General features: G+C 39.5%; 1 protein-coding gene across 5 annotated transcripts in view; it reads right to left on the bottom strand.

The window, feature by feature from the left end:
• Positions 1-22,830, bottom strand: part of SNX6 (sorting nexin 6) — a 53,896-nt gene that overhangs the window by 19,189 nt on the left and 11,877 nt on the right. For 2 of the 5 annotated variants that reach the window (XM_006085840.3, XM_014453322.2), the window contains exons 4-8: positions 18,054-18,164; positions 16,024-16,145; positions 13,551-13,674; positions 8,825-8,920; positions 6,004-6,109 (exon numbers count right to left, since the gene is read on the bottom strand). In XM_006085840.3, coding sequence (XP_006085902.1) covers positions 6,004-6,109; positions 8,825-8,920; positions 13,551-13,674; positions 16,024-16,145; positions 18,054-18,164 — 559 coding nt within the window. Of the gene's footprint in view, positions 1-6,003; positions 6,110-8,824; positions 8,921-13,550; positions 13,675-16,023; positions 16,146-17,484; positions 17,689-18,053; positions 18,165-22,830 lie in introns of all 5 variants that reach the window. The other 3 variants (XM_023751522.1, XM_023751523.1, XM_014453323.2) reach the window with 2 other exon arrangements.

The raw sequence follows: 22,830 nt of genomic DNA, 5'->3' as shown, positions 1-22,830 counted from the left end.
ACCTGATAAGTATGTAGTTTTAAAAAAAATACTGTGCCCTAGCCAGGTTGGTTCAATGGATAAAGCATCAGCCTGTGGACTGAAGGGTCCTGGTTTTGATTGAGGTCAAAGGGCATGTACACCAGTTGCAGGCTCGATCCCTGGCCCCAGTCGGATCAGTTTTGGGAGGCAACCAATGGATGTTTCTCTCTCCCCTCTCCCTTCCACTCTCTCAAAAAAAAAAAAAAAAAAAAAATACTGCTTCCTGGAATAAAGACTAGAAGTACAGAGAACAGAAAACAGAGTAATCAACCTAGAAACTGAGAGCCAGGATCAAGATAGTGGGAACAGTGAGAGCACAGAGGAACTAACAAAGCTAAATGATATTTAGGAAATGTAATAGGGAGGATTTGTAAACAGTAGACCTGACACAGGAGGGGAAATTATGGAGCTTGGGAAGCTAGATAAATGGTGCCACCATTACTCTTGGGTACTAGGAGCAAAGTACCAAACTTCAGCACAACACTCTTCCTAGGGCTTGTTGCACAGGACAATGCACTTGTTGAGAAAAGATTATATATAGCAGATGCTTCTATTTGGTTCAGAGAAAGGATAGTAGAATGCTATGGTTAAGAGGCTGGACCTAGAACCAAACTGCCTAGGACCCAACCCCATCTTCCAAACTCACCAGCTACATGACCTTGGACATATATATCACTTAACCCGTCTATGCCTCAGTTTTCTCATCTGGAAATGGGGATAATAATGGTACCCACCTCATATTATTATTTGGAGAATTAAATATGTTAGTAAATGTTACTACATACCTGGCACATAGTAAGTATAGTACTAATTAATGAAATCCAAGACACTGCCTAATGTATGAAAATTTCCACTTATACTAGCAGTATTTTTACAAGGCTTTAATGTGTTTATTCCCTAATGAAACAGTAATCCTTACATTATACTTTATTATATCATTTAAAATTACATTAGCCCTAGCTGGTTTGACTTAATGGATAAGAGTGTCGGCCTGCGGATTGAAGGGTCCCAGGTTTGATTCCTGTCAAGGGCACGGACCTTGGTTGCAGGCTTGATACCCAGCCCTGGTCGGGGTACATACAGGAGGCAACCAATCAATGTATCTCTCTCACATAGATGTTTCTCTCTCTCTGTCTCTCGCTCTCTCTTCCACTATCTCTAAAAATCAATGGAAAAATATCCTTGAGAATTAACAAAAATTTAAAAAACAAACAAACCCAAAAAACATTAAACCCATAAGGCTAAAATTTAACTTTTATAAAGGGAAACTTTGACCCGACCAGTGTGGCTCAGTGGTTGAGCATTGACCTATGAACCAGGAGTCTGGTTCGATTCCTGGTCAGGGAACATGCCCGGGTTGTGGGCTCGGTCCCGGTAGGGGGTGTGCAGGAGGCAGCCAATCAATGATTCTCTCTCATCATTGATGTTTCTATCTCTCTCCCTCTCTGAAATCAATAAAAATATATTAAAAAAAAACCCATTCAGAAAACTAGTAATTTAAGAGAATTTTCTCAACCTAAAAAAAGTCATCTAGGAAACCTACACCTAACTTCACAAATAATGGTTTAAGACCAAATACTTTCCCAAGAAGATAAGGATCAAGGTAAAGATGCCTGCCCTCAACACTTCCATCAGCACTGTAGTGGAAGGTAGTGTACAGTACAATGGTGCAAGGAAAAGAAGGAAATGGCATCTAAACTGGAAAGGAAGTATAATTATTTTTATTAGCAGATGACCATCTATGTAGAAAATACTAAGGAATCTACAAAATAGTTACTAGAACTAGTGAGTTTATTTATTTAGTAAGGTTGCAAGATATAAGATCAATATTGAAAATACACTGTATTTCTACACATTAGCAAAGAACAACCAAAAGCTGAAAGGTAAAAAACACATCATTTACAAAGCATCCAGAAATAACCAGGGATCGATCTAACTAAGATGTAAAAGATCTGTACAATGGAAACTATAAAACATTGCTGGAAGAATTTAGAGACCTAACTAAATGGAAAGTATGCCATATTCATGTATAGAAGATCAATTTAAAATGTCAATCCTCCCCAAATTGATCTACAGATTCTATACAATTCCAATTATAATCTTAGCTGGCATTTTTGTAGAAAGTGACAAGCTGATTTTAAAATCTGTATGAAAATATAAACTACCTAGAGGGGCCAAAACAACTTTAAAAAATATTTTTATTGATTTAAGAGAGGAAGGGAGAGGGAGAGATAGATAGAAACATCAATAATGAGAGAGAATCATTGACCGATTGCCTCCTGCACTCCCCCTACTGGGAACTGAGCCTGCAACTGGGGAATCGAAACTCGCTTCATCCACCGAGTCAAACCAGCCAGGGCCAAAACAACTATTATAAAGAAGAATAAAATTGGAGGACTTACACAAGAAAAGATGTTTAACATCACTGGTTGTTAGAAATATGCAAATTAAAACCACATCAAGACACCACTATTCTTATTAGAATGGCTAAAATTAAAAAGACTGATTATCCTTCTTTAAAAATATATATTTTTATTGATTTCAGAGAGGAAGAAAGAGGGAGAGAGAGATAGAAACATCAATGATGAGAGAGAATCATTGATCGGCTGCCTCCTGCATGCCCCTTACTGGGGTCCAAACCTGCAACCCGGGCATGTGCCCTTGACCAGAATCGAACCTGGGACCCATTCAGTCTGCAGGCTGACGCCCATTGAGCGAAACCAGCTAGGGCCTGATTATCCTTCTTAACAAGGATGAAGAATAACTCTCATGCACCACTGATAGGAATGTAAAATTGTATAATCATTTTGGGAAAAAGTTTGGCATTTTAAAAATAAGTTATACTTTACCACATGACCCAGCCATTCTATTTTCTAGGTATTACCCAAGAGAAATGAAAGCCTAGGTTTATACAAATCCTATCTAATAAAAGACAAATAGGGTAATTAACTGTACCTCTGATACGCTTCCCATTGGCTAATCAGGGCGATATGCAAATTAACTGCCAACCAAGATGGCGGCCGGCAGCCACGCAGCTGAAGCGAGCAGGTGGTTTGCTAGCTCCAGTGATGGAGGAAGCCAAGGTTCCCCGCCTGCCTCGGCCGGCTCTGAGCCTGAAAGCAACAGCTCCAACAGCAACTATGTTTCAATTATAGAAGCTAAACAAACCCCAGATACCTGCTTTCAGCCAGCTGAGGTCTCAGAGCTGGAGCTGCAACAGTGTTTCAATTATAGAAGCCAAACAAACCCCAGATACCTGCTTTCAGCAGCCAAGGCCTCAAGCTGGAGCCGGGCCTCAGAGCTGGAGCCGGCTCTCAGCTCCAGTGACAGCCATAGAAGGTAAATAAATCCCAGAATAAAAAGAAAAAAAAGAAAAAGGAGAGGTTGGAAGCTTCAGTCGCCCACCAGCCTGAAAACAGCCCTCAGCCCCTCACCCAGACTGGCCAGGCACCCCAGTGGGGACCCCCACCCTGAAGGGGGTGCAACCAGATGCAAACAGCCATCAGCCCCTCATCCAGGCTGGCCAGGCACCCAAGCGGGACCCCCACCCTGATCTGGGACACCAGCCGGCCCCCACCCGTGCACCAGGCCTCTATCCTATATAGTAAAAGGGTAATATGCAAACTGACCCTAGCAGAAGGACTGGGAATGACTGGCCACTATGACACACACTGACCACCAGGGGGTAGACGCTCAATGCAGAAGCTGCCCTCTGTTGGTCAGGGCGCTCCCACATGGGGGAGCTCTGCTCAGCCACAAGCCAGGCTGATGGCTGCCAGTACAGCCGTGGTGGTGGGAGCCTCTCCTGCCTCCTCAGCAGCACTAAGGATGTCCGACTGCAGCTTAGGTCTGCTCCCCGCTGGCAAGTGGACATCCCCTGAGGGCTGCCGGGTTGCCAGAGGGATGTCTGATTGCCATCTTAGGCCCAATCCCCCGGGGAGCAGGCCTAAGCCAGCAAGTGGTCATCCCCCGAGGGGTCCCAGACTGCGAGAGGGCACAGGCTGGGCTGAGGGACACCCTCCCCCCGAGTGCACAAATTTTTGTGCACCGGGCCTCTAGTACTTACATAAAATGGCTCATGTAAGCTTTATTCACAATAGCCAACAGCTAGTAACTCAAATGTTCACCAACAGCTATATAGATAAACAATCATAATATATCCATAAAATGGAATGCCACTCAGCAATAAAAAGTAATGAACTATTGATATGCAGAACATGGATGAATTTCAAAATAATTTTGTTGAATTTCAAAGCTAGACAATAAAGTGTCCATACTGTATTATTCCACTTGAAATGCAAACTGATCTATAGAGACAATACATGAGTGGGACAGGGGGATTGCAAAGGGTCACAAAGAAACTTTTGGTGGTGATGGATATGTTCATTTAATTTTATTGTAGTGATGATTTCAAACATATGTCAAAACTTATCAAATTGCATACTTTGAACATTGCATCTTATTGATATCAATTATACATCAATAAAGCTGTTAAAAACCATTAGCCTATCTTGCATTTTGAATGGATCGTTTACACACACAATTTTATAACATCATGCATTTAGAAAGTATCGGTTCAACAAATGATACAAATCTTGACATACTTGAAAGTTGACACATTTCAGTATACAATATTAAAAATATCATTCACTAATATCATTAATCTCAGACAAGTCTTTATTTTTTTTAAAACCTTACCAATTATTTTTATTGGCATTTAAAAAATAATTGATATAGAAAAATAGATATAAAATAGAACACACCATGGAAGCAAGTGGAAGAACACAGCATTTTTACAGTTTATATAAAAATCAAGAATGGAATTTCAGACAAGTCTTTAATTATTGTGATGCAAACTCATGGTAATGAAAACAAGTTTTCCGAACTTCTAATTACTGCTGAATAGCTTGACTTTTATCATTGTCCACAAATACTGTCAGTTGTTTTCCTTAAAGTGACAGACTCACTTAGTGAATTTTTAAGAACATGTCTAACAAACACTAACGTATGAATAATCATAGTCTGTCAGCCATTCTTTCAAGTAAAAATGGTCTCTTATGAAAAAAGTAGCTAAGTCAGTTGGAACTCAATCACTAAAATGCTTTACTAGAGAGAACCATCATACTTCAGTATACAAAGTGCTGTATGCATACCTCCCATTTTACCATGTAAAGGATGAAAAAAAAAAGTGTACTCAAGGACATTCTTAAATGAACTTTGAGGGAAAGAATACAGTGATTATTATTAGTACAGTTTGATGCCACTGCCTTGATTTGTGCTAAGGTACCAGCAATTGTATTCATCACTAGAGGCCTGGTGCACGAAAATTCGTGCACTGGAGGGGGGGTGGTTCCTTCAGCCCGGCTTGTGCCCTCTTGCAGTCCAGGAGCCCTCAGGGGATATCTGACTGACGGCTTAGGCCTGCAATCTGGCCTCCCTCTGCGGGAGGCGACCGGGCAGGCTGATCAGGAGACAGCACCAGCCGGCCCTGCCCATTGCCCCCATTGCCCCTCTGCCGCTGCCAGTCACCACCGCCCCCCCCAATCGCCATCCCCTCCCTCTGCTCGCTGGCATGTGCCTTGGCTGGCCTGGCGCCGCCTGCTCGCCGGCCCCGCCCACCTCCAACCGGTTGTTCCACCGTTCGGTTGATTTGCATATTATGCTTTTATTATATAGGATGGCTTTTGCATCATGAATATAAATGTTGCCCTAGATGGTTTGGCTCAGTTGATAGAGAGTCAGTCTGTGGACCAAAGGGTCCCAGGTTTGATTCTGGTCAAGGGCATTAAAAAAATAAAATAAAATAAACATCAACATGATGAAAAAGGCAAAAGGCATCATAGTATTATTATGAAAATGGTTTTGACATCACAGACTTGCTAAAAAGGGCCTCAGAACCAAGGCTTCATAGACTACAGTTTAAGAAATGCTGCTTTATATCAAGACTTTTATAAATTGTAAATAACATAAGTAAAGCCTTACTTTTGTGGGATCTTGTCATCCTATCAGATTTAGCAGATGCATCTTTAACTCGGTTATGATATTCTAAAAGGAATGTTCGTTCATGCTCAAAGAAATCATCTACATCCTATAGGATCAAAAGAAAATATGAACTTTTTTCAATTGTTTGCTTTAGTGTAATATGTAAACCATTTTGTTATCATTATAATCACAAAAGATCATTAGTAAAACAGCATCCTATCCTTAATAATCAGATGTTATATTGATTTCACCAACAAATTCAGACTTTAATAAACATGAATTTCTATCTATCAAGTAAGAGATCTTCTATGGTTTTGCAGCTGAAGGCTTAGAGCTCCCCATATGGTTCTCTGAAACGTGTTCGTACTCATGCTCTGCCTTTACACCCCAACAAATACATTATTGTCAGTGGGAGTGACCAATTGTTTTTGAGAAATAAAGAAAAAATTCTGATGGACAAGTAAGTCTATTTCTCTTGGTCTATTATGTATACTATGGGCCATTTCAGAAGGCTGGGAGCAATTATTATATCAACCACTGTCTTCAATTTTTTTTTTTTGGAGCAAAGTTAGATAAACATCAAAATAAAAATTATTAACAGTACTTTCCTCCCTTCTAAAATGTCCATTGTTTATTGAAAGAGCACCAGTTGAAATGATGTAATTCAAGATCCACATCAACAGAAAACTAGAAGCCAAATACTGACAGAATGACATTTAAATCTGTAATTCATGTGTACCAGTTCTCCTAACTGTAAAAATGGGGATAACATTAACTTGCAGGATTGTAGTGAAGATTAAATAAGAAAATGTGGGCTATCAAACATCACATTGTAAATGTTAAAATTTTAGTTACTACTTTATCAAAACCCTAATCAATATAGTGGTTTACACTAAATGCTAAGAAAAATGTTCAATATTAGTGCATAAGCAGCATCAAAATGGAAGTAGGCTGAGTCCTTATTAGAAAGTAGTTATAGCACATGCATAGTCAACATATCAATTGACCTATCTCTGAAAAATCAAAGTATAATTCAAATAAATAGTACTTTACACCTAAGTTTTATTGTAGATGTATCTATAGAACAGGTAACGATGACAAAGCAGCATTATTTATAGCTTAGTAATTGCTTGATAGTGTAATATAAGCATTTTACTCTTATATTTTAATGGTATGAGTCTTCAGACAAATTAAGTCTTATATCATTTTAGGACACCATTAAGAAAAAGTTAGGTGTTATGTAGGTAAATAATTAACTTTGTAAGTATTTTCACACATATTATCTCATTCAGTCTTTCTAACAATCCCGTGAGCCAGGCAGTATTATTAACTGCATTTTGAAAATGGAAAACAGATTCAGAGAAAGAGACTTTTCTCAAGATCATATAGCTACTATGAGCCCTGACCAGTTTGGCTCAGTGGATAGAGCGTCAGCCTTCAGACTCAAGGGTCCCAGGTTCGATTCCGGTCAAGGGCATGTGCCTTGGTTGCGAGCACATCCCCAGTAGGGAGTGTGCAGGAGGCGGCTGATCGATGTTTCTCTCTAGTCGATGTTTCTAACTCTCTATCCCTCTCCCTTCCTCTTTGTAAAAAATCAATAAAAATATATTAAAAAAAAAAAAAAAGATCATATAGCTACTATGAGACAAGACCAAAACATCAACTTAGCTCTTCTAATTCCCAATGTGAATCCAGGTCTGCTCCTAACATTTGTAAGGCCAAGGGCAAGTGTACAAATGGAAGGAGTCTTTTTTTGTTTTTAAAGCAACAGCTAGTAACTCAAAATAATTAATTAATTAATTAATTAATTATTTAGAGAGGAAGGGAGAAGGATAGAAAGAAACATCGATGAAAGAGGAACATCATCAATCGGCTGCCTCCTGCACACATCCCTACTGGGGATTGAGCCCACAACCCAGGCATGTGCCCTTACCAGGAATCGAACCAGTGACCTCTTGGTTCCTGGGCTGATGCTCAACTGCTGAGCCACATTTATGTCCCACCCTGCAGCTCTGCAGGGCATCCAGATGGATTTCTTGTGCATGTGGATGGACAGTCCATCCTGTATACTGATTTTCTCCCCTGTGCCTTCCCTCTATTCAGCTGTCCTATAGTCACCCCTTGATCACCCACAGAGTGCACACACCAGTAGCACTGTCTACCCACTGGAGGATGGACTCAGGGAAAAAGCCCATGCAGGACCTGGAGGTAGGCTTGGAATTTGGCTAAAGATATCTAGGGTTCTAGATAACTGGAGCACGGTCTGGTTTGGAGGAAGAGGTGTGGGGTTCAGGTAGGCAAATTCCCCTGGACCTGCAAATCTCTGACCCTTGGAAAAGGAAGCTCTAAAGCAGTGGTTCTCAACCTTCCTAATGCCGCGACCCTTTAACACAGTTCCTCATGTTGTGGTGACCCCCAATTTCATTGTTACAAATTGAACATAATTAAAGCATAGTGATTAATCACAAAAACAATATGTAATTATATATGTGTTTTCTGATGGTCTTAGGCGACCCCTGTGAAAGGATCATTCGACCCACAAAGGGGTCGCGACCCACAGGTTGAGAACCGCTGCAAGAGTGTACCCAAGGTAGGGGGTCCAATTTCCTAGGCCTAAGGATTCTACTGCCCAAATTTCTCTTTTACTCGAATATAATCTTTTACACATCTAAATGTTCAGTCTAGCTTCCTTTTAAAAGGAGTAAATTCTTGCCCTAGCTGAAAAGAGTATCTATTCTCTCTGAAATCAATAAAAAAAAAATTTTTTAAAAAAGGAGTAAATTCTTAAACAAATACTCCTATTAATCAAATAAAATCTTACCTTTACTCCTGAAACAATTACTCCATCTGCTGATTTAACCATGTTTTTAAAGAAATCTTCAAGTTTCTCTTTTTTATTTTTTCCTCGCACACTCAACTGAAAGAAAGGTAAGTAGAAGTTAGCATTTTAAAAAATTACAAATGGAAATTAACGCCTTTTTTACACTTTGATGTCAACAGGGCAATTTCAAAAAGATCCCAGTTTTTAAACTTAATAAAGTAGCAATTTCATCATGTATATTAACCATTTTCAAACTTCAGGGAATTAAAGAAAAGTTTGGCCTCACCTCAAAGATTCAGATTCAGCTGATCTACAAAAAGACCTAGATATCTCAGTGTATATTTAATAATTCTGTTGTAAGTAGACCTCTCATCATATCCTATCTAGCACTACTATATAATGTAAAGACAACTAAAATGTTAACTCAGAAGTTCCTTTAAACATAAAATTTATTGGTGTACAATATACCATCATACACTTCTGTAAAAGGTCTGAAAATATATTCTGCACATTCTTCACTCTAAATTCATCCAAACATCATCTACTGTCCTGTTTTTGTTGTCAGCAACTTCGAGTTCAAGGGACACAAATGATGACTTTGAGTGGCATGAATGGTTATCTAAGGCAAAACTGAGAAGCAGCCAACAACTCTGACTTTACCACTTGCTACATTAGGGTGTCCCATAAAGGAGCATCCTATCTAACTTCCTTATCTACTGGCATGGCTTCAATGCTCACCTTTATGTAAATAACTCACAAATCTCTATCATCTCTATCACTACCCCTCAGCTCTTTCCTGATTCATAGATCCAACTGCCTATATCGTATCTTTTTAAAAAAATATGTTTTTATTGATTTCAGAGAGAAAGGGAGAGAGAGAAACATCAATGATGAGAGAGAATCATTGAACGGCTGCCTTCTGCATGCCCCCTACTGGGATCGAGCTCACAACCTGGGCATGTGCTGTTGACTGGAATCAAACCCAGGACCCTTCAGTCCACAGGCCGATGTTCATTCTATCTACTGAGCCAAACCAGCTAGGACCCTATGTATATATCATATCCTTACATGGAGATTATGCTAATCTCATATCACATGAGTCTAAGACAGTACTCATTATACGCTCTCCACAATCTAACCTCCAAATTTTTCCTCTTCCTGTTCCCTATTCATGGCTCCCCATCCAACCAGTCTCTCACACTCCTATATACTCCCTAAAACCCCATACCTCTCATTAAAATTCTTTAAATAATCTACAATTTCTTTCTCTCACAGCTCAAATTCTACCAGCAAATGTCTGATATCTGTTCTTTATATTAACTCTGTCCTAGTAAATGTCCTCATTATCTCTTGCCTAGACTACTACATCAGACTACTAGTTAACATCCTTCATCTCAATCCAATCCATTCTGCTGCTTTGGGATAACTTTCCAAAATCAAATTTTGAGCATCTTTTCTTTACTTAATAACTTTACAGTTTCACAATGTTCAGAGAATAAAGGCCAATCTCCTTAGTATGTTACTAAAGATTTTCAACAATCTGATTCAATTTTATCTTTTCACCCATTAACTTACCTCCACCAAAACTTATGTTCCAAATAATTCTCAAAAGAATCTGAACTTTTAGGTTCCTCTGTACCTGAAATGGTACCTCCCCTCTCATCAAAACTGCTATTCAGACTTAAACATTCAAATTAAAAGGCACCTCTCTTCATGTAACCCTTCCAAGTTAGAATTCACTGCTCTATCTTTAGGCCCTCCAACACACATTGATTATTTTATTTTATTATTATTTTTTAAATTTTTATTTTATTTTTTAAATAATTTTTATTTCTTAAAGTATTACAAAGAGTATTACATATGTCTCCTTTTTCCCCCCCTTGACATTCCCCAGGTCTCCCCTACCCCCCAGTGTCTTGTGTCCATTGGTTATTCTTTTTTTTTTTTTAATATATTTTATTGATTTTTTACAGAGAAGAAGGGAGAGGGATAGAGAGCCAGAAACATCGATGAGAGAGAGACATCGATCAGCTGCCTCTTGCACACCCCCCAGTGGGGATGCGCCCGCAACCAAGGTACATGCCCTTGACCGGAATCGAACCCGGGACCCTTGAGTCCGCAGGCCGACGCTCTATCCACTGAGCCAAACCGGTTCGGCCATTGGTTATTCTTATATGCATGCATGTAAGTCCTTCGGTTGATCTCTTAACGCCCCCCAAACCCTCCCCAGGCTTCCCACTGTAGTTTGACAGTCTGTTCAATGCTGCTCTGCCTCTGCATCTATTTTTGTTCATCAGTTTATATTGGTCTTTATTATCCGTTTCAACCTCACCGGGGCCGTCCCGACCTCACCGGGGCCGTCTCAACCTCACTGGGGCTGTCCCGGCCACACCGGGGCTGTCCCGACCTCACTGGGGCCTTCTCGACTTCTCTGGGGCGTCCCGACCTCACCGGGGCCATATTGGCCTCACCGGGGCCTTCCCGACCTCACCGGGGCAACACGAAGTTTGGCATTCTGTCTTTTGTTGGGCGGCTCCTTGCTGGACAAAATCTCCAGGTGTTCTTGGTGGCTGAATATCTGGTATGCTTGCTTGGATTTCGTTTTCTACCAAGTGCACAAATTGCCTGTCTGCCATCACCCAGCGTCCCATGTGATACTAGATCTGGTGGGTCTGCCTGTGCATTTGCTGGTACAGCGGTTCCACGTCACTGGCCCAGCCGTGTCCGGCTCCGGCTTCCTCCAAACCTGTTTCTGCTTCTTTATTGTGTCCCTTATGTATGCGAGGAGTTGAAATCTGCATTCTGCTGGGCTGGGCTGCGAAAGTGTCGGTGGTTCTCTTTGTATCACTAGCACAGCTTGGTTGAGGATGTAATTTGAGTAGGGCAGGGTCCCCGGGAATCACCAGCGCGGGGCCAAGGGCAATGGCGTCTCCGCTTCTACTAGCCACTCCGCAACTCAGCAACTCAGGTCCCCGAGTGCCGGCGAGCAGCAGTTCCGTGAGACAGCCACTCTCGCTCTCTGGGTCGTTGCAAGGCCGTCCCGCTTCTCCCCGTAGGGGTCTGGGAGCTTAGTATCCCGCCCCAACCACGCTCAGTGGATTTGATAGTCCGCCTCCCCTTCTGGTTGAAAAGAACTGCGCATCCAGTTGCAGCCAGCCTGGCCCGCGATTCCGTACCTCCGTTCTTGGAGCCTCTGCACAACCTACTCAGTCTCAATGCTCTTCTTTCTTTCCTTCCAGTTGTAGAGCTTCCACAGGCCAGCCTTCCCATGGTTCTGAATGACAGCTGTTTGTTTTATAGTTGGTAGTCTCGATGTTGTTGTGGGAAACAGCACGCACAGGTCTGTACCTTACGCCGCCATCTTGGTTCCTCTAGCTAGCATTCTTTACAATTTATAAAAGACCATATGACAGTACCACATATCACATTTATGCTTGTGAAAGTAATCATGCTTAAGCTGTTATACTTCTGTGATCTTGAGTTACTTCATACCCTGTTAAAATTTTTCATTTTTCTCTACTGCTAGACTTTATTGTCATATCTATTAAAACCAAACTGGAAGGGCAAATGTACACACACAATTTCTTTTAATCTTGATGTACTCTTTTTTTTTAAAAATATATTTTATTGATTTTTTACAGAGAGGAAGGGAGAGAGATAGAGAGTTAGAAACATCGATGAGAGAGAAACATCAATCAGCTGCCTCCTGCACATCTCCTACTGGGGATGTGCCCGCAACCCAGGTACATGTCCTTGACCGGAATCGAACCTGGGACCTTTCAGTCTGCAGGCCGACGCTCTATCCACTGAGCCAAACCGGTTTCGGCTTGATGTACTCTTGTAAGCAAATACACACCATGCTATATTTGTTTTTTGCTAAAATTATGAGTTAATTTTGTCATCCAAAGATAGATAACAAGATCTGTAACAGCCACCCACTAAATTTTTTCTTTTGCCAGCACAATGAATGAAGAAATCTTTAAAGCTCAACTGCTTCAATCTCTCTTTCTGCACTAAAATAGAGTTTTTTATTCTTCTCTAAAACAGAGTTTTTAGGCAGGGAGGGAAGGAGAAAAATTAAGAGTGATCAGCACGAAGGTCAGTTAAACAGATTAAGAGTCAATAATTAAACCAAAGGTAAACTAGAATTCTTTAGCTCAAGCACCTCCCTGGAATTGTCCATAAGGCTTCAGAAGATTCCAAACTCAAATTTAAGAAACATTAATCAATTTTATAACCTTATTTTTCTTTTTAAAACAATACTTTTATTGATTTCAAAGAGGAAGGGAGAGGAAGAGAGAGATAGAAACAATGATGAGAGAGAATCACTGATCGGCTCCTCCTACATGCCCTCTACTGGGGATTGAGGCAGCAACCCAGGCATGTGCCCTGACCAGGAATCGAACTGTGACTTCCTGGTTTATGGGTTGACACTCAACCACTGAACAACACTGGCCAGGCTAACCTTATTTCTTAAAAAGTTCACAATTTAGGATGAAAATCAATGTCCCATGTAGTGACATGATATACTGTCATTTCAATTAATCTACTCAAGTTCTACTGAAATACTGCCCTGCCATTGAAAAAGTGTCACTTTAAACTGCCTTTCTTGAAAAATAAGAACTTATAAATGAAGACCATAAGCCTTTTTAAACTACTGCCTACCTTTTCCAATGACTCTTTAAAAATAAGCCCTGATCACTACTTTAATCAATTCAATACTCACATCTTGATTATATTCCAAGAAGACATGGAAATTTAAATCTTTTCTCAAAATAGGATGTGCTGCCACACGACACAGGAATACTTCATGCATTGCAACAGTCTTCTTGAATATTGCCAAGTATTCACTAGAAACAATACACAAAATTATAGGTAAAACACTGCATCATTTAGAAAATCATCTGCATATTTTCAGCAAGTAATCTTTAAATTATTCTAAATGCAAAATTAGAGATATAATCCAAGTAAACAAAGGTTTTAGTTGAATTGTTAATATATAAAACCCAGCTCTGAAAAGACTTCATGCTAGTTAATAGTACTTATTATAGTTAAATGTTAATATTTTTGGTTTTATGAACCTTTCTTCCTATGCAAGTTGATTTTAAAGATAACTATAGGGATGTTTGTTTTCAGCTTCAGAGAAAGTATACTACAAATTATTGGGTACAATTTTACTGATTCAATTTCTAGATTTAATTAATACTTTTAAACACCTTCATGTAAAAAAATATCAAAACCCAAATCTAAGTAAGCATATTTTCAACATTAATACATATTTTCTTCTAATGACCCAGAAACACAAGAAAGAAACACACCACACAGAGACTAATTTTTACCATTACATCGAAGAACTGTGTTTAAAATATTTTAATATCAGTGAATCACAACGATCATACAGTAATACATGTCAGTTTGAAGAAAAAAAAAAAAACACTTAAGGAAAAGGCCCAATATTCTTGCTTCAACTACGTGCAAGGAGGATAAGTTTTACATACCAGCAAACCAGCAGGACCAGTGTTGGGAGAAGTTTGATCTCTGTGAGGGTAGTCATTCAGTGAAGACAAAAAAGAAGGATGCAGAGGATGGAGGTAGCAGTAGAATAAACCCAAGGTTCTCTGTTATCCAACCCCTAACCAGACCACAAAAGAATCATGATCAGGGCCACTGGAAAACCACAGATTCTTCAATATTAATGTGCTCTGCTAATTTCCAGTTTTCAGTCTTATAAACTATAAAACTATGTATCTTCTATCAGACTATTTGCTTGCACCCAGCATTGACAGAATTCTTAAAATATCTGTCATCATATACTTTGACAAAGAAGAGCTACTTTGCAATTTATCTTGTCAAGAACTTAGTATTCTGAAAAGGACTCTAGCAGCAGTGTGAATATATGCTTATAACTGAATCTAAGTGGAAGAGGAGAAAGGAAAAGCATGAAGGGGAGAAGTAACCAGAAAAAGAATGATGAGGGGGATGACAATGCAAGAAAAATTATTTCCTTGTAAGATTCTCAAAATACAGAAAAACAATATACAGCAAATCCAAAATTACTTCAAATATTTAATAAAAGGGGAAAGTATTTTGTATTTTCAACAAATATGCTAAAAATGAAATGGAAAGCCCAGCCAGTGTGGCTCAGTGGTTGAGTGTTCATCTATGAACCAGGAGGTCATTGTTCGATTCCCAGCCTGGGCACATGTGAAGGTTGTGGGCTTGATCCACAGTGTGTGGGGCGCATGTAGGAGGCAGCCAATCAATGATTCCCTCTCATCATTGATGTTTCTCTCTCTCTCTCTCCCCCCGCTTCCTCTCTGAAATCAATAAAAATTTTTTAAAAAAGGAAATATCTCAAATTTTCAAAGATTTAATACATTTCTAGTATATATGGAGCTAATTATTATATAACAAAAAACATTTTTAAACTACTCTTTTGTTACTTTCCTCCTATTTTATTCTCTTCAGCCAGAAGCTATAGGCAGAGAAGAGGGGAGAAATCTGTCTCTCACATGCACACACACTTAAAAAAAGAACAGGATATGTGCAGAATTGCTCAGTGAATACTTCTATGAGAAACAGAAATTTTGGTAGTATGCACATGTCGAAAAAAGATCACCAGGTTGCCCTAGCCGATTTGGCTCAGCGGACAGAGCACTGGCCTACAGACTGAAGGGTCCCTGGTTCAAGTCTGGTCAAGGGCACATGCCCGGCTTATAGGCTCGATCCCCAGTGGGGGGTGTGCAGGAGGCAGCCGATCAATGATTCTCTCTCATCATTGATGTTTCTATCTCTCTCTTCCTACCTCTCTGAAATCAATAAAAATATATTTTTTAAAAAAATCACCAGGTTGCTAATGACTAAGACCTTATAAATAAAAAACTAGTTTATTCTGCTTTAAAAAGTCATTATTTTTCATAAAATTTTGAACCCTCCATTACTAATTTTCAGTTCTGTTTGAACCATTAATTTAAAGAATTTTACAATGTAGACAATTATTCTATAATTTTCCTGTAGGCTCTGATCATGACTGTTAACACTGGTTGTGTGACTTAAACTTGCATCTTCCAGAAAGGGTCACTGTAGTGAAATGATTAAAAGGATGGGATATTGGAGAGCACACACACACAAAAAAATAAATAAAATTAAAAAGGGGATTAAAACAAGCACAATTAACAAAAGCAATAAAAATCACATACGCTTCCAGTTCCTGTTTCATCTTTGTGAATTCCTCCTTTGTCATGGACCCTTCTCCTTCGCCAAGCTTCTGTAGTTTTTCCCTTGAAGCATCAAAATCAGGTCTTGGTGGTGCTGGTGGGATCTGTAATAGAACCAAATCACTAACTTTAAAGACTATTTTATTTCTTGCAGCAGTTGTACTATAGCCACCATAAAAGACTTTGTGAATTAGAAGTGGGCACCAGTAATATCCCAAGTCAGGTTAGAGAATTTTATTAGGTCTAGAAATTCAAATCCTTGAAACCATTTATACCAAGAAAGAAATATAGCAGGGCATTATTTTCTAGTATTATCTGTCTCTCACATGCACACACACTTAAAAAAAGAACAGGATATATGCAGAATCGTGGGAGACAGCACAGTAGTTCGTTATAGGTACATAAAGCTCTGGTTACACACTAAGTAAATATGTATAGCAAATATGCATATCATTTTCAAAAGTATGTAAATGGTATAATACAAATACATTTTTTTCCTTTCTTTTTTTAAAAAAACATATTTTATTGATTTTTTTACAGAGAGGAAGGGAGAGAGATAGAGAGTTAGAAACATCGATCAGCTGCCTCCTGCACACTCCCCACCGGAGACGTGCCCGCAACCAAGGTACATGCCCTTGACCGGAGTCGAACCTGGGACCTTTCAGTCCACAGGCCGATGCTCTATCCACTGAGCCAAACCGGTTACGGCACAAATACATTTCTTAAATTAATGAATTCATAGTACCTTTATGCTATTCTGTGTTTTTAAAAATTAATGAATGCTAACAGTAAGATCAAGCAAGGGATGTTAAAGTGGGTTCCTGGATTGGAGCAGTGTACTAGAAGCAGAAAACACTGGCTTAAAAACAGGAAGAGAACAAGACACACTAATCTCATTCTATTCACCCACAGTAAGGGGGTAAATAAGCACTTACCTTAACTGGAAGAGAAATATCATTCAAGAAAGGGTATAAGAAAAAAGGAGGAAGGGCCTGTAAGAACTGTTAAGGGGAAATGATGGAAATTAAAGAGAGCAGGTAAGATACAAGGGAGAAAAATTAAGTAAGGGAAAAGTTAAATAAAAATGACTGCAAGAAAATGATTATATCAAGGAAAACAATAGGGGAAGAAGCATCAAGTATAGTCAAGCACGTGTTTGTTCATGTTTGCACATGGCATCTACTATGTGCCAGGCATGATGCTGAGCAATGGACATATAAAAATATGTCCAATCTTGATCTTTGAGGAGTATTTAGTCTCTAGAAGGAGAAAGTAGTAAGAAAACGCCATCAGACAAGAAGATGAGAGGGGAAAAAGGTGGAAATAGGACAGGAAGAGAAAGAGGAGCTTCCAGGCTGGTGAACATATTGACATGCTGGGAAGGGGAAGGAGGGGCACCTAGAGAGGGCCTGAAAGCTCTGTGCCCACCCCATATTCCCATACCTTGTCCTCTAGATGTCTTCCATTTGGTTGTTCCTGAGTTGTTGTATACTTTCTATAAACTGGTAATTGTAAACAACAACAACAACCTCCAAAAGAATGCACTGCCAATTGTAGAAAGGGAAGCAAATGACTGAGGAGTGGTCATGAGGATGAAGATGGAATCAGGTCAGGATGATTTCAATGGCATTTGAGTGTGGTTAACAGCTAAGGCACAACATATGGTACATATTTAAATTAGATAACCTCTTAAACAGCCTCCAACTCTAAATTTAATCTACCTACCTAAGGGTTCAAAACTAGTATGGTTTGTAACACCCCCTTAATGAATCCCTAGGACAAGCCCATTACAATTCCAATATACAGTAAGAATTTAAGTTTAAATAAGGTAGCATAACATATCCACACTCCCAAACAAGACAATTGAGAATTAAAGGTGGTAACCAATTAGGTTTTGTAACTGGCAATTTTTGAAAATTACATTACTTCATTAAAAATGCTAAATAAGATTTCAACACAAAGTATCTAAAACACTCCTAAAAATGGGATTAAAATGGAACCCCAACACTTACAATGTAACCTGCATAGTCTTCATTTTCAACAAAGGAATCATGAAGCCAGATAAATTCCTCATGTTGTCGAACAACGGAAAACTCATTTTGTTTAAAATTTGGCAATGAACTCTGCAAAGACAGAAATTCTCTTGAATAAAAATTAAAATTACATTAAAAAGCTTTTAATAAACATTTCACCATTACTTAAAAAGTTATTCATTACTAGATATCAAACTCAACTATGCAAACAAAAGGAAATAGATCTACAATCTGAAAATGTGCCTGAAAGCTGAAATTTAAAATGAAAATAATTCATAAGACAGCAATTTGATTAACTAAAAGAACACAACAAAACTGAAAACAGCACTGACAATATAATAAAAGCCCAGCGACTGAAACAGCAGAACAATCAGAATCACAGATCAGAACGACCATGGCCCCTTGCCCCGGCTGGCCCCGCCACCCAGCTAGCAGTTAGGGGCGATGAGGCAGGCAGGCGAGTGGTTAGGGGTGATGAGGCAGGCAGGCAGGCAGAGGTGGTTAGGCGGTGATGAGGCAGGCAGGCAGAGGCAGTTAGGGGCGATGAGGCAGGCAGGCAGGCAGGCAGAGGCGGTTAGGAGGTGATGAGGCAGGCAGGCAGAGGCGGTTAGGGGCGATGAGGCAGGCAGGCGAGTGGTTAGGGCCAATGAGGCTGGCAGGCAAGTGGTTAGGGGTGATGAGACAGGCAGGCAGAGGTGGTTAGGGGCGATCAGGCAGGCAAGATGAGTGGTTAGGGGCGATCAGGCAAGCAGTCAGGCAGAGTTGTTAGTGGCGATCAGGTAGGCAGGCAGATTGGTTAGGGGCAATCAGGCAGGCAGGCAGGCAGACGCGGTTAGGGGAGATCAGGCAGGCAGGCTAGCAGTTAGGGCCAGTGGTCCAAGATTGCAAGAGGGATGTCTGACTGCCAGTTGGACATCCCCCAAAAGGTCCCAGATTGCGAGAGGATGCAGGCCAGGTTGAGGCCCCTCCCCCTGACCCATGCACGAATTTCATGCACCAGGCCTCTAGTATATTAATAAAAGCCTAGAGAAAATTAAATTTGCATTATGTCTAGGTCCTATGATTCATTCTTTTTGTGTGTATGTGTGTTCCAATAAAACTTTATTTATAAAAACAGGAGGTAAGCTAGATTTGGCCTGAGGACCCTAATTTGATGAGTCATCATCTATAGTAATATCTTTACATATCTTCTCTCTCTTCACAATAGGTTGCCAAAGGAGTGAAGTGAATAAACCACATTCAGAAGAACACACCTTTTCACAGGAAGTACAGACTAATGCGGGAAACATCATGTTGACCCTTTAACCATCACAGACTCTACTACATGTCAATGACAATTGAGAGGTGTTTGCTTAGGGAAGAAAGTTCTTCTATTAGTATAATATGTGTGCGCTGTGTCTACATATTCAAACACTCAGAATTTTACTACAAGCTCCATCTCCATGCAAATGGCATTTTATTTTTTTCAACTACTCATGTTGTAAGTCACTTTTAATTCCACACCCAAGGATATGTTTTTATTGATTTTTTTTTCCAGAGAAAGAAATAGAGGGGTGTGGGGAGGGAGGGAAGGAGACACCTAAGGAAGAAGCATCAATTTGTTGCCTCCTGACTGGGGATCAAACCCAAAACCTTTTAGTGTATATGGAACTATGCTCCAACTAACTGGCCACCAGGCTAGGGTGTAAGTCACCTTTCATAGTCTGTGTAAAACTCACCCGGCAAGTGTGGCTCAGTGGTTGAGCATTGACCTATGAACTAGGAGGTTACGGGTTGATTCCCTGTCAGGGCACATGCCCGGGTTGCGGGCTTGGTCCTCAGTGTGGGGTCCACAGGAGGCAGCTGATCAATGATTTTTTCTATCTCTGATGTTCCCTATCTCTCTCTCCCTCTCCCTTCCTTTCTGAAATCAATAAAAATATTTTTTTTTAAAAAATATATATTTTATTAATTTTTTTACAGAGAGGAAGGGAGAGGGATAGAGAGTTAGAAACATTGATGAGAGAGAAACATCAATCAGCTGCCTCCTGCACACCCCCTACTGGGGATGTGCCTGCAACCAAGGTACATGCCCTTGACCGGAATCGAACCTGGGACCCTTGAGTCTGCAGGCTGACGCTCTATCCACTGAGCCAAACCGCTTAGGGCAAAATATTTTTTTGAAAAATAAAATAAAAACATGCTTTAAAAATTGTGTAAAAGCATTCTTATTAGATATACACATGTATGTTTTAGTTCCCTCCACAAACATGATTTATATACATAATGTTGAGAAATCTTAAGAGGCAAACTCCTCAGGAAATTCTTAAGTGTATCAAATACAATGCAAGATTGAAACCTAGTTAAAATCTTAGAAATGTTGTAGTCCCTTTAGGGAGAAAAAAAGTCATTATTTTATAGTGTGTGTGTCTGCTTATTACTGTGAGTCACTTGGTTTTGACTACTCATGCAATTCATACAGTGGATTTTGTTAGTGCTGTGCACTAAATATTCCTAGCATATAGCAGAATTGCACTCTGTGCCCCCTTTAAAGAAAAAAAAAAAGAACTTTAAATTTCATTTTTCAATTACTGTTTACATTCATTATTATTTTACATTAGTCTCAGGTGTATAGCATAGTGGTTAAACAATCATATATACTTTACAAAGTGTTCCCCCCAATATTTTTAGTGCCCACCTGGCACCATACATATTTATTACAATATTATTGACTATACTAGAGGCCCAATGCACGAAATTCATGCAAGGGGCTCGGCCCTCGCAGCCCTGGCTTCATCTGGAAGGTTGTCCGGAAGGTTGTTCAGCTGTCCGATCTAATTAACATAGTACACTTTTATTATTATAGATTCCCTATGCTGTACTTTTACACCCCCATAACTATTTTGTAACTACCAATTTGTACTTAATCCCTTCACCTTTTCACAAAGTCCCTCAACTCTCATTTGCTATGGCAACCATCAGTTTGTTCTCTGTTTGAGTCTCTTTCAATTTTTGTTTGCTTATTTTTTTCTTTAGATTTCACATATAAGTGAAACCATATGTGACTTATTTCTCTGACTTATTTCATTTAGCACAATACCCTCTAGGTCCATCCATGCTGCCACAAATGGTTAAGATTTCATTCTTTTTATGACTCATTCTTAATGTTAATCTTTAAAAAACACATTTCCTAAAAAAAAAAAAAAAAGAATCCCATTTACTATTGCAACAAAAAAATTAAGATACCTAGGAATAAACTTAACTAAGGAGGTGAAAGACCTGTACTCCGAAAACTACAGGACACTGAAAAAAGATAGAGCAAGATATAAACAATATAAATATACCATGTTCATGGATTGGTAGAATCAACATAATTAAAATGTCCATACTACCCAAAGCAATCTATAGATTCAATGCAATTCCCATTAAAATACCAACAGCATATTTTACAGAGCTAGAACAAACTCTGCAAAAATTTATATGGAATAAAAAAGAACCTGAATAGCCGCAGCAATCCCGAGAAAGAACAAACTTGGAGGGATCACAATACCAGATATCAAGCTATGTATGTTACAAAGCCACTGTTCTCAAAACTGCCTGGTACTGGCACAAGAACAGACATATAGATCAGTGGAATAGAATAGAGAGTCCAGAAATTAGCCCGAACCAATATGCTCAATTAATTTTTGACAAAGGAGGCATGAACATACAATGGAGCCAAGATAGTCTCTTCAATAAATGGTGTTAGGAAAATTGGACAGATATATGCAAGAAAATGAAACTAGACCACCAACTTACACCATACACAAGAATAAACTCAAAATGGATAAAGGACTTAAATGTACGACAGGAAACCATAAAAATTCTAGAAGAATACAAAGGCAACAAAATCTCAGACATATGCCAAAACAATTTCTTCACTGATACAGCTCCTAGGGCAGTTGAAACTAAAGAGAAAATGAACAAATGGGACTACATCAAAATAAAAAGCTTCTGCACAGCAAAAGAAACCATCAACAAAACAACAAGAAAACCCACCTCGTGGGAAAACATATTTGCCAACGTCATATCTGATAAGGGCTTAATCTCCAAAATTTATAGGGAACTCATACAACTTAACAAAAAGAAGATAAACAATCCAATTAAAAAATGGGCAAAGGATCTAAATAGACACCTTTCAAAAGAGGACATTCAGAAAGCCAAGAGACATATGAAAACATGCTCAAAGTCACTAATCATCCGAGAGATGCAAATCAAAACAACAATGAGGTACCATCTCACACCTGTCAGAATGGCTATCATCAACAAATCAACAAATGACAAGTGCCGGAGAGGATGTGGAGAAAAAGGAACACTCGTGCACTGCTGGTGGGAATGCAGACTGGTGCAGCCACTATGGAAGACAGTATGCAGTTTCCTCAAAAAACTAAAAATGGAACTCCCATTTGACCCTGTGATCCCACTTCTAGAAATATATCCCAAGAAACCAGAAACACCAATCAGAAAGGATATATGCACCCATATGTTCATAGCAGCACAATTCACCATAGCTAAGATCTGGAAACAGCCTAAGTGCCCATCAGTAGATGAATGGATTAGAAAACTGTGGTACATCTACAGGATGGAATACTATGCTGCTGCAAAAAAGGACTTGTATGCATGCATATAAGCATAACCAATGGACATAAGACACTGGGGGGTAGGGGAGGCCAGGGGATTGTCAAGGGCGGGGAAAAAAGGGAGACTTATTTTTTTTTTTTTTAAAAATATATTTTAT

Source organism: Myotis lucifugus, unplaced genomic scaffold, assembly GCF_000147115.1.
Source record: "Myotis lucifugus unplaced genomic scaffold, Myoluc2.0 scaffold_22, whole genome shotgun sequence".
In the NCBI taxonomy this organism is placed as follows: domain Eukaryota; kingdom Metazoa; phylum Chordata; class Mammalia; order Chiroptera; family Vespertilionidae; genus Myotis; species Myotis lucifugus.
The sequence above is the reverse complement of the archived record's forward strand: the minus strand, read 5'-3'. Positions and strand labels throughout refer to the sequence as shown.